Raw genomic sequence first — 10,484 nt, 5'->3', positions numbered from 1 at the left:
TGGGCTGTGCTGAACTACTTCAGTTCCAGGCCCTGTGCTCACTCTCTAACCTTCAGGTCATTGCACATGCTGTTCCCTCTGCCTAAAATATTTTTACTCTTTTTGTCTTTTCCCTGGCCAACTCCCAACTCATTGTTCTGGTCAGGTTAGGTTCTCCTGCCACCTACATGCCTCTGTAACCCATCCATCTTGGTTCTACTGCACTATATTGTAAATACTCAATTGCCTTCCACGGTCACCTTTGTAGATCAGAGGGGATGTCTGTTTTGCCCATCTTGGTATCCCTAGGGCTAGCATGTGATATGCAGTTAAGAAATATTTGGTGACTAAATGAATGATTATCTCTATTTCACAGATTAGCATCCTGAAGCAAAAGAAGATAAGTAATTCTCTCACCCAGGGATTAGAACCCAGGTCAACCTGAATCTGAGGTCTGTCTTCCTGGTGCTCCACAGAGCTCAGTCGCACTAGTCTAGTGTATCCAGTAGCCCATAAGAAAGAATATAGGTAGGGGACATCCACAAGGAAGGCGAATTCGCCACACTGAGTGGTGATTTTCGTCAGGGTTCAATTCAGAGCTGTTTGCTGTCAGGAAGCCTGGGTTTAAGTCTCCTCTAACCAAGCATGTGCTGCTTTGGATCTCAGTTTCCCCATCTGTGAGTGAGGGAGCTGGAGCAGATTATGTCCAGGGGGCATTCTCAGGACTACTAGCCTCCCTCACTGGCTGTAGATTTAACTCTTCCAAGCACCCTCTTTCGTTTCTCCTAGATCCCCATCTTCCAAAACACAGCACCAACCATCCACCTCCCATACCTTTCCCCACAACAGCCCTTCTACGAGATGAAAGGAATTGAAATCTGAGCATTTTCAACCCCCCAGCCCAACCCAGCCCCCAAACCCACAGAGCCAGGAGGTTCTCATTCTCAGCTCTCCTCTCAGTTTTTATTGACTGATGGAAAATACATCGTTGTCAGCCACCAGCTCCACAGGGACAGTGCTGGGGACAGGGAACCTGAGATGATGCCAGATTTCAGCCTGAGAGCAGACACAGAGTTCCGGAAGGTGACCCAAGAGGGAGAAGAGAGAGGAATCTGGGAAAAGGTATTGTGGGGGAGGAGGAGATCACGAAGTTCCTCCTACCTCCTACAATTCCCAGAGTTCAGGAACAACCCAGGCCTCAGCCCCTGACACTTCTGGACTCCTGCCCAAGAACATGGAATCCACCCATAATCTCCAAACACAGCCTCGCTCTTGCTGGCTGCCAGGTTTTTATCTCAGCCAGTCCAGACTCCAGCCCAACCCAGGAAGGTAGCAAACCAAAGGAGAGAGAAGGAGGAGTAGTTAGAGGTGGCCCCTATGATTAGGGCAGATGTAAATGCTGCAGCAAACTGCGCAGAGGCTTTGCATAATGTCACGGCAGCAGCTGCTATTGCTAGAGTTTGCTGGGGGCCCAGTGGAGGACGGAGTTGCAGGGACCCATTTCCAGCAGCCAGGGAAGGAAGGTTAGTGTTTGTGCTATCTGTGTGTCTTGGGAGAGGCAGCCTAACCCCTGAGCCAAAGCCTAGAGGCGGCCAGTCACTGCTGAGGCCACAGCCGGTGAAGCCTGTGGTTGCATTCCAAGCTTCGGAATCTGGGAGTAGTTGGGCCTGGTGGAGGGTGAGGATTTCTCCTGGAGGCCAGATCAGAAGAGTGGGTTCTCTTCCCTGAGCCCCCAAACCTCCACAGTTCAGCCAGAGAGAAGAGGAAGGCTCACTTCTCCTTCTCGGGCCAGAGCTCCCAAGGGGAGGGGCATGCAGGAGGCCAGCTGGGGTAGAGGGGCGAGTCCCAGTGTGCTGGCACAAGGAGGCTGGAGGCCCAAGGAAGCCCAGTGCTTCAGCTCCTACCAGGAAACCCGTCTGGGGTTGGGGGAGTTCCCATTCCCTGGCTATCTCTCTACCAGGCGGGCCATTCCATGAAACTCCATTGCATAGTTCTCAGTGGGGGGCAGAAGGGGTCCCCAGGCCTGCCCCTCCTTACCTCCCCAAAATATGGCTTTGGAAAGGAGTCCCTAAGAATTGAGAGGGCCTTCTGGATGGGCAGGCCCACCCCTCACAGGGAAGAGATCTTGACAGTCTCAGGGAGGAGGCAAGGAGTGCCCAGGCTGGAGTTCCTGAGGGTGCTGCTGGCCCTACCGCCACCACCGCCGGGGGAGGAAAGTTGGCTCTCATCTGGGGTGTTGGCAGGAGGGGTGGGGATACTGATAATGGCAGCCACGAAGTCCCGGCTGTCACAGTTCAAGTCAAGGCTGTCGTGGGGCTTGGCATTGAGGCTTGAGCGGCTGTGGATAAGGGTGGGAAGATGGAAGGTTCTTAAAAAGTCATCTTAATACTTGGCCACAGCAATCATGACATTTATTGAGCACCCAATGGGTCCCTGGCCCTGTGCTATATGCTTCCCCTGCCCCCTCAATGATGGTGGTGCAGAGTGAGGGATCTGGAGTCAGATAGTCCTGCTCCCACTTTAACCACTCTAAACCTCTCTTCTCTCATCTGTAGCACAGGAATAACAATATTTCCTACCTCATAGGGTTGTTGTGGAGATTAAATGAGATAATAAGTGACACAAAATGCTCAGAATAGTGCCTGGAACATAATTAGCACACTCATAAAAAGTGTATCTATTGTGGTTACTTCTTAGAGTGTGAGAGTCCTCAGAAGTCTACAGTAAGATCTACACAACCTGGTCCCTGCTCCTTTCTGATTTTACCTCCAACCACTCTTCCCCTCACTCGCTCCACTCTACTCACAGTAGCTTCCTGGCTGTGTCTGTAACATACAGATCCATTCCCGCCTCAGGGCCTTTGCACAGACTGTTTGCTCTGCTTGGAAAGCTCTTCCTCTAGATATCCACATGGCTCATTCCCTCGCCTCCTTCAGGTGTCAACTCAGATGTCACCTCAGCAAAGCTTTCCCTGACCACACTATTAAAACTACATCAGGGGGTGGGGGGGTGGGCTATAACTCAGTGGTGGAGTAGGTTCCTGGGTTCAGTCCTTAGTACCTACATTAAAATAAATAAATATGTAATCCCCCCCTCAAAAAATTTTTAAAAACCCTGCATCATCACACCTTGTTTTACACTCTCTATCCCCCATCCCTGATTTATTTTTCTCCTTGGCACTTAACACACTGCATCATCTGTGTATTTGTTTTTTAACTGTCTCATCCCACTAGGATTTAAATTCTATAAGGTCAGTGATTTCTGTCTGTTCAATTCGCTGCCTAAAGTGAACTAAACTTCTAAACTAAAGTGAATGCCAAAGTGCTGAAAACTGTGCCTAGCATACAGCAGGTGCTCAATGAATGTTGAAAGAACACAGGAAAAGAGGCTTTCCAGACAAGATAAGCCCAAGCTTCCAGCATGGAGGCCTTTGGGTTTGAGCTTGGCTTGCTAGGCCTGGAGTATGAAATCTCACACTCCCTGGTCCAAGCTCTGAGTTTCCGTGGAGTGGGGGGAGTGGGGACAGCAGGGGTGGGTGCTTATTACCTCTGAGGGGCAGGGCTCCTCCGCAGCCCTGCCAGTGTGTCCAGCTCCTGCATGCTGCCACGGCTGACTGAGGCAGTGGAGTTGGCAAGGCGGATGGCACGGCGCTTGGCCCGGCGGGGGCAGCAAGAGGATAGCAGGCTGCCGGGCCCCATTGGCTGGGAGGACACAGAGGTGCTGCGGCTGGTGCGGCCACCCAACGAGACGGCGCCCAGGGCCTCGCTGAAGGTTACCTCATCTGTGAACTCATGGCACTGTGGGCAGAAGGGAGGTATGGTCACAAGGCACTGCACGGGAGCTGACCTCACACCCCTTCACCCCAGGCCTTTGCTTAGGCTGTTCCTTCCTCTCTGGAAATCACTCTCTCTTCCCTTCCCTTGCCCACCCATCAAGGCTCAGCTCTACTGGGGCCTCTTCCAGCAAGCCCTGTGTGATTTCCACAATTAGTAGTGAGCCTCCCATCCCAGGAGGGAGCTGGCTTGGTGGCAGAGGGACAGGCCCTCTTTGTTCTGCCACGCCGCCTCTCATTAGGACTCACCGTTGTCTTCTCCAGACAGTGCAGCAAGTGGTGATGTTGCTGCTCGAAAGCAGAACGGTTCCTGACACACAGCGCCTGTTCCTCCCCACTGCCACTGTCCTGGAGTAGAGAGAGCAGAGAGATGAGGTCAGCACCTTCCTCCCCCCATCACTGCTCACCTCCAACCCCCATCCCGGCCCCTATCCACCTCAAGGCCCCCGTTCTGCTTGTACTGCAGGAAGGCATTGGTGGTACCGCTCTTTGCCAACCGGATCCTTGCCAAGCGCACCTTCTAAGAGAGAGGAGGAGATAAAGGGTCAAGTGGGCAAACAGAAGAGTTGACTGGCTTGGGGTGTGGGGAATAGGAGGTACTCAGATGGAAGGTGCAGTTACCTGTTGTGCTCGGCGTTTGTCAGCACGCTGGTTCTGGTGGTAGATGCGGCTAAAGTTGGACACAATGACTGGCACAGGCAGGGCAATGACCAAGACGCCACTGAGCGAGCAGATGGAGCCAAAAATCTTGCCAGCAATGGTGCTGGGCACCATGTCTCCGTAGCTAGGGCCGAGGGAGGTAAGCCAAGGTCAAGAAAAGTGCCCACCTACCCCTCAGCCCCAATCCCCACTGCATCCCTTCCAACCTGACTCACTCTGTGACCCTGGCCAGGCACTCAGACTCTCTGAGTCTCTGTTTCTTGCTCTGCAAAATGTGGGGCATGACCTTTCTGGCCACCAGTAGGGGTCAAATGAGAAATGGGCCCTCAGCCCCTACAATCTGCTGCCCCCATCCAAGCTGTGCATGGGACATCTGAGTCAGCTAGAAATCTATTAATACCAAGCACAGGGGAGAAGGAGGAAGTCATAGGCAGAAAATTTAGCCTCCGAGAGAGAGAGTCCCACTACCACAAGCCAGCTAAGCTCTGAGTCCCAGGAGCAGTGCTCTGTTGGTTTTGCTTGCGTCTGACTTACCTTCTCTAGGTAGGACCCCTTCTTATTCCCCCAGGGGAAGCCTTGAAACTGTCCTCATATGAAAAAATAGGGGGAGCCTTGAAATGCCCCCTCCCTTTCTCCTTACCACCCTGCTGTGATGAGATGGAACAAAACCAATTTTACTAACTTGTTTGGTTTGGAGTGGGGGGAATGAAGCTCAGGGAGGTTCCATAACTGATTTGCTCAAGATCACACAGCATACTTTTGTTCTAACCACAGGACCAATCAGATCCTCTCCACAGAAATGCAGCCTCTGCAGTCTTCAGCCTCTAGGCCTTTGCTCAGGCTATGCCCCCTCCCCTGCAGGATGCCTCTTCCTTATTTCTTTACTTCAACTTATTTAAAAGTCTCTCCAACTTGGCCATTTCTGGCTCTGTGATGTGTCGTCTCAGACTGTGTCTTCAACTATGAGACACCCTCCCAGAGTTGCTGTGAGGACTGAATAGGATAAAAAGCATCAAAATACCCAGTTCCAGCCTGTTCTCAGGGCTTGGTATTTGTCGATACAATTCTGACCCTCCAACCAGAATTAATTTCTACTCCTTAGAAACCTCAAGTCAATTTTTCTGTACCTCTATCAACCTATCTATCTATCTATCTATCTATCTATCTATACCTCTATCTATTAAAGTCCTGAATAAGCCTAATGCATCCCTTCAACAGATACTGAGTAACTGTATACCTAATCCTAGTGATAGAAATTTAGAAAAGGACCACAGTATCCGCCCTAGACAATGTCTTTAAGAATAGAATGAGTTTTGCGATTCCATTTGATGCTTTTATCTCAACCACTTCGTCTCAAGGACTAGCAGTAAAAAAATAATGCTGACAGTATCTTGTTCTGGGGAAGGTCAAGGAATCATCAAGTCACAGAGGGAATGCCCCACACAGCAGATGAATCTAGAGGGTTGGTCCTCATGATGGAAAAAGAGGCGATATAAAGCCAATACCTATCTATCCTGCACCAGGAACACTCAGAGAACTTTCATAACAATGACGTCACCAAATCCCCTCTAGATGATGGAGGGATCATCCTTCCTCATTTTGCAACGTGGAAAACTGGCTCAGAGGAAACAAGGTCAACAGAAAGAGTATAACTGAGGCCATTCTTGAGCCCAAGTCTCTTGCCCTGGAAAATCAACGCATTGTCAGAGCTGGGAGGGGTTTGGAGATTAGTCCAACTCCCCCAGTTTCTACAGATGAGCAGACTGAAGTTCAAACAGAGAGAAAGAGATCATTTCTCTAACCTTCTTAATTTTACAGAAAAGGTGAGTGTAACTGACTGGCCAGGCAGTTCCCCACAGAAGGTCTGCACTCACCCAAGTGTGGTCATGGTGACAATGGTATACCAGAAGGCCGCGGGGATGCTAGTAAAGTTCGTCTTGTTTGTGCCCTTCTCGGCATAAAACATGACAGTGGCGAAGATGATGATGGCCATGGTGAGGGAAAAGAGGAGAAAGCCCAGCTCAGAGGCACAGCTCTTGAGTGTGTAGCCCAGAATCCGCAAGCCCTGCGAGTGCCTGGAGAACTTGAAGATGCGGAACACCCGGAACACCCGCAGGGTGACAAAGGCACCCGAGACGTCCTCGTTCTTGGGCACGAAAAGCCCGATATAGTAGGGCAGGATGGCCACCACATCGATGAGGCTCATTACGCTCCGCAGGAAGCGGCAACGGCTGGGGGCGGCGAACAGCCGCAGGAGGTATTCACCCGTGAAGATGAGCACACAGGCCGTGTCCATGCAGAAAAAAGCCACCGGGAAGCGGTCGCCACAGGGCTGCTCCCTCGAGGGCCGCAGCGCAGAGCCTCGGCACGGAATGGTCTCGACCACGTTGGCGATGACCGACACAGCGATGAAAAAGCCGGTCACATAGTAGAAAACGAGGGCCGCGGTGCTCGTGTGTGGGTTCTCAAAGGCCCGCCAGAGCCGCTGCCGCAGGGAGCTGCCGGCCGGCAGGGTTGGGCCGTCCCCGGCCTGCTCGGCCTCCTCATCCTCCGCCAGGCGCTCGGCGTTCTCCTTCTTGCGGTCCCGGTACTCTTCGAGGCAGCAGTCGCCCACGAGCTCCGGCACCAGGCCGTAGAAGGCCAGCTCTTCGTCAAAGGCCTGGATGCACTCCTGCCGCGGGCAGTGCAATCGGCCCGTGCGGTAGAAGTTCAGCACGTGCCGGAACATGTCCGGGTCTCGATCAAAGAAGTACTCGCCTGAATCGGCGTCGTAGAAGAACTCTTTCTCCGAACTGCCCAGCAGGGTATCTGGGTAGCGGTCCAGCGTGTTCTTCCAGGTCTCAAAGCGCCGTCCGCTCACGTTCACCACCAGAACCTCATCCCCTCGAGATGCCTTCACCCCCGGCGCCGGGGGCAGGGGCTGCTGGGCCAGGGGCAGCCAGCCCACCGCGGCTGCCCGTGCAAAAGGCAGCCACGTGGCCACGCCTGCCGCCATCCTGCCGCACCCCAGGCCTGCGGAGACTTGGGGGTGGCCTTTAGAATGTGGCTGTCTCCAGGATGGTGGGGGCTTGGAGAGGCCCTGGGCCACTCGCACAAGGAAACTGAGGGTGTCTAGAGAGGCCAAGAGGAACCAGGAGGAGGAACTAGAGAGGTGGGCAAGGGCTTGGGGGCCATGTAGAGGGTCTGAGAGGGACCTGGGGAATGTCTGGAGGGAGTGAGAAGGGGTTAAGGGACATGGAGAGGAGCAGAAAAGGGGCGTGTAGAGGTGCCAAGAAGGCTCTGAGGGAGTGTTTAGAGAGACTGAGATGATTCTAGAGGGTCCAGCATGTGCCTGAGAGGTGTCTGGGGTTGTCTGGGAGGGTGCAAGAAACACCCCAGGGAATGACAATGCTCAGGGATTCTGAGGGAAGGTAAAAGGGACTAGAACTGCCTAGTGGGGTTGGAGAGGGGACTGGGGGATCTAGACGGGTAGAAATGGGACCAGAGGTGTTTGCAAGAGGCTGAGAATGCCTGGAGGGGGATTCTAGAGGGCCTGAGAGAGGTGAGGAGGGTCGTCCAAACTCTCAAGACTTATGGGGAGAAGATAAGGGAGTTGGAGCCCCCTCCCGGATCTAGGAAAGAGGTTGGTGCATCTAAGGGGTGGCTATAGAGCCAGGAGGTTGTAAAAAGGCTGAGAGGTGTCTTGGGAGTGCCTAGAGCAGCCAAGAATAGCCTGGGGGTGGGGTGCCTACACTCTACAGGAGTTCTGGGGAAGGAAGGAGCAGTGGGGCCCCCTAGTGGGGCTGGAGAAGGGGGTGGGGTATCTAAAGGGGTAGACACCGGACTGGGTTATTTTTCAGAGGCTGAGAGGTGTCTGGGAGACAGGGGTATCTAGGGGAGCTGAGAACGCCTGGTCTACCCACTGAAGAGTTCTGGGAGGAGAGAAGGAGCCTGGGGAATCCTGCGGAGCTGAGGCTCAACTGGAAGTTGCACCCAGAGGACTGAGAGACTAAGGTAAAGAGGAACAGGAGGTCCCCCTCAAAATGAGTTGGACAGCAGGGTGGGGTGTAGAAAGGGAGTTGGGCGTGTCCCCGGGGAGGCGGGCTGCTGGGTCTTGCAGGAGGCCCACCGGGAAGGCCGGGTTCAGGCTGCGTCCCACTGCTGGGGGCTGGTCTGGGGAAACCACACCCCGAGGGGCTGGCGGTGTGTGCTGGGCAGCGGCAGTAGCAGCAGCCACAGCAGGAGGAGGAGGAAGAGAAGCAGCCACAACCAGGCCTAGGAGAGAAGGCAGCCCAGGCAGGAGGAGGGGGCTGGGTCCCTGAAAGGACAAGGTCCAGCAGGACCCCTGGGGACTATCCCAGGATGGGCTAGGGCATGGGGGCTGGACCAGGGAAGGACAAGGACAGCACTGTTGGTGGCCCCCTCCCCCTCCCCATAGGGCCGTCCTCACCTGTGTCCCCGCTGCAGCAGCGGCAACAGCGGTGGGGCTGGGGGTACCAAACACCGGAGCTCCTGCCCCCCTCTGCAGAGCTGCCTGAGTTCTCCACCTCCTCTGGCTCTCTCTCCCCGCCCCTCTGAGCTTGCCGGGAGATGGAGAGAGAGGCGGGGAGGGGCCTCGTGGCTCCCAGAGCCCCCTCCCCTAGGACAGCCTGAGAGGGACCCTGGGGAGACTCCGCCTCCTACAAAGCTGGTTGGGCCTCAGTCGCGTCATCTGGAAAATGGGGGTGGCGGGGAGTTTTGCCAATTCTCCCCACCTCCTTCCTGGACTCCCCCCTCTTCCTGCCCAGCTCCTACCCTCTCTGCCCCCAGGTCCCCCCCCCCATCTGAATCAGCAGCACTTAGCAGATCGGATCGATGGGGAGGCGTCTGTTAATGGCCCCAGAGCACGGAGTGCCACGGGGAATGATGCAGCGATGTGTCCCCTCCCTGCCCCCTAGGCTGGAGAAGGCAGGGTGGGGGGAAACTGGTGGGGGCATTTCTCTAGATGCCAGACCCCCAAAGCCGCTCCCTGGTGGTGGTGGTGAGGCGAGAGCCCAGTTCTAGCCGACTACTGCTGTGGGACTGGTGCACTGTCCTGTTTTTGGATGTGAACTGGGGGGAGGGGGTAAGGGGAGTACAGATCGGGGCAAGCTAGGTCCCACCCCCATAGCAGGGTCTCTCCCAGGCAGGCCCCCCTCTGAGGAACAATCTCCCTCATCAGTCCACATCCAGGAGTCTCAAATCATGCCTCCTCCCCTAGAGGGCTCTGCTCTTGAGTAGCAAGAGCACTGGGTACTGAGTGTCTCCGGCATGGGTGGGTTTAGACCCCAGCTTTGCCACTGACTTGTGTCCTTGCGCAAGTGACCTGCATTGTTTTTTCTGTTGTCAGGTGGAGAGTTACCCGCACTGGACAGTGTTGTTGGGAGCATTAAATGAAGTGATGTGAAAGGGGGATGGCGCAGGGCATGGCACACAGGGGGCACCTCATCTTTGGTAATTAAAGGTGTGTGGCAATGGGGGAGCAGTAATGCGGGGCCTATTTTAGCCTTTCAGTGTATTTACCCAGCCATGTAACCCTCCGTTTGTGCACTCATCACACTCCTGATTCGTCCACTTCTTCATCCTTCCACCCACCTACCTCCCCTCTCCATCCATTCTCCTACTCACACCAGTTACTCTACCCTTCCCTCTACCCACCTCTCTATCCATTTAGTCATTAATCCACACAACCATTCACTCATCCATTTGTATATTCACCCCATCCACCTATTTTTCAGCCTATCCATATGGATCCCACTCTACCCATCTGTCTTATCCATAGCCCTACCTATCATTAATTCATCTACTTTCTACTCTTCCCATTTATTAGTTCATCCATCCATCTGCCCACTCTTCCATCCACATATTCCTTTAGCCATCCACCTTTCCACTTATATCCCCACCTGTCCATCCTCTACCCACCTAGCAATCCATTTGTCCATTTATTCAATTACCTATCCATCCATCTGTCCATTAATTTCCCAACCTATCCATCATCGATCCATGCAACCTTCTA

At 54.0% G+C, this 10,484-nt stretch overlaps 1 protein-coding gene and 1 long non-coding RNA gene across 2 annotated transcripts; one reads left to right on the top strand and one right to left on the bottom strand.

The window, feature by feature from the left end:
- Positions 1–1,370: 1,370 nt before the first annotated feature.
- On the top strand, positions 1,371–10,323 carry LOC135320240 (uncharacterized). Its single transcript, XR_010379504.1, has 3 exons — positions 1,371–1,502; positions 8,311–8,464; positions 9,819–10,323. It is a non-coding gene; the product is annotated as an uncharacterized LOC135320240 (long non-coding RNA).
- KCND1 (potassium voltage-gated channel subfamily D member 1) lies at positions 1,496–7,582 on the bottom strand. The gene is made up of 6 exons (XM_031445249.2): positions 6,346–7,582; positions 4,433–4,595; positions 4,248–4,331; positions 4,061–4,159; positions 3,526–3,776; positions 1,496–2,317 (listed from the first exon to the last, which is right to left on the bottom strand). The coding sequence occupies exons 1-6, from the start codon at positions 7,464–7,466 to the stop codon at positions 2,089–2,091; spliced, it is 1,947 nt and encodes a 648-aa protein (XP_031301109.1). The 5' UTR covers positions 7,467–7,582; the 3' UTR covers positions 1,496–2,088.
- Positions 10,324–10,484: the final 161 nt, after the last annotated feature.

The sequence above is a fragment of the Camelus dromedarius genome, chromosome X (genome assembly GCF_036321535.1).
Source record: "Camelus dromedarius isolate mCamDro1 chromosome X, mCamDro1.pat, whole genome shotgun sequence".
NCBI lineage: Eukaryota > Metazoa > Chordata > Mammalia > Artiodactyla > Camelidae > Camelus > Camelus dromedarius.
Note: the sequence above shows the minus strand (reverse complement) of the source record. Positions and strands in the feature narration are given on the sequence as shown.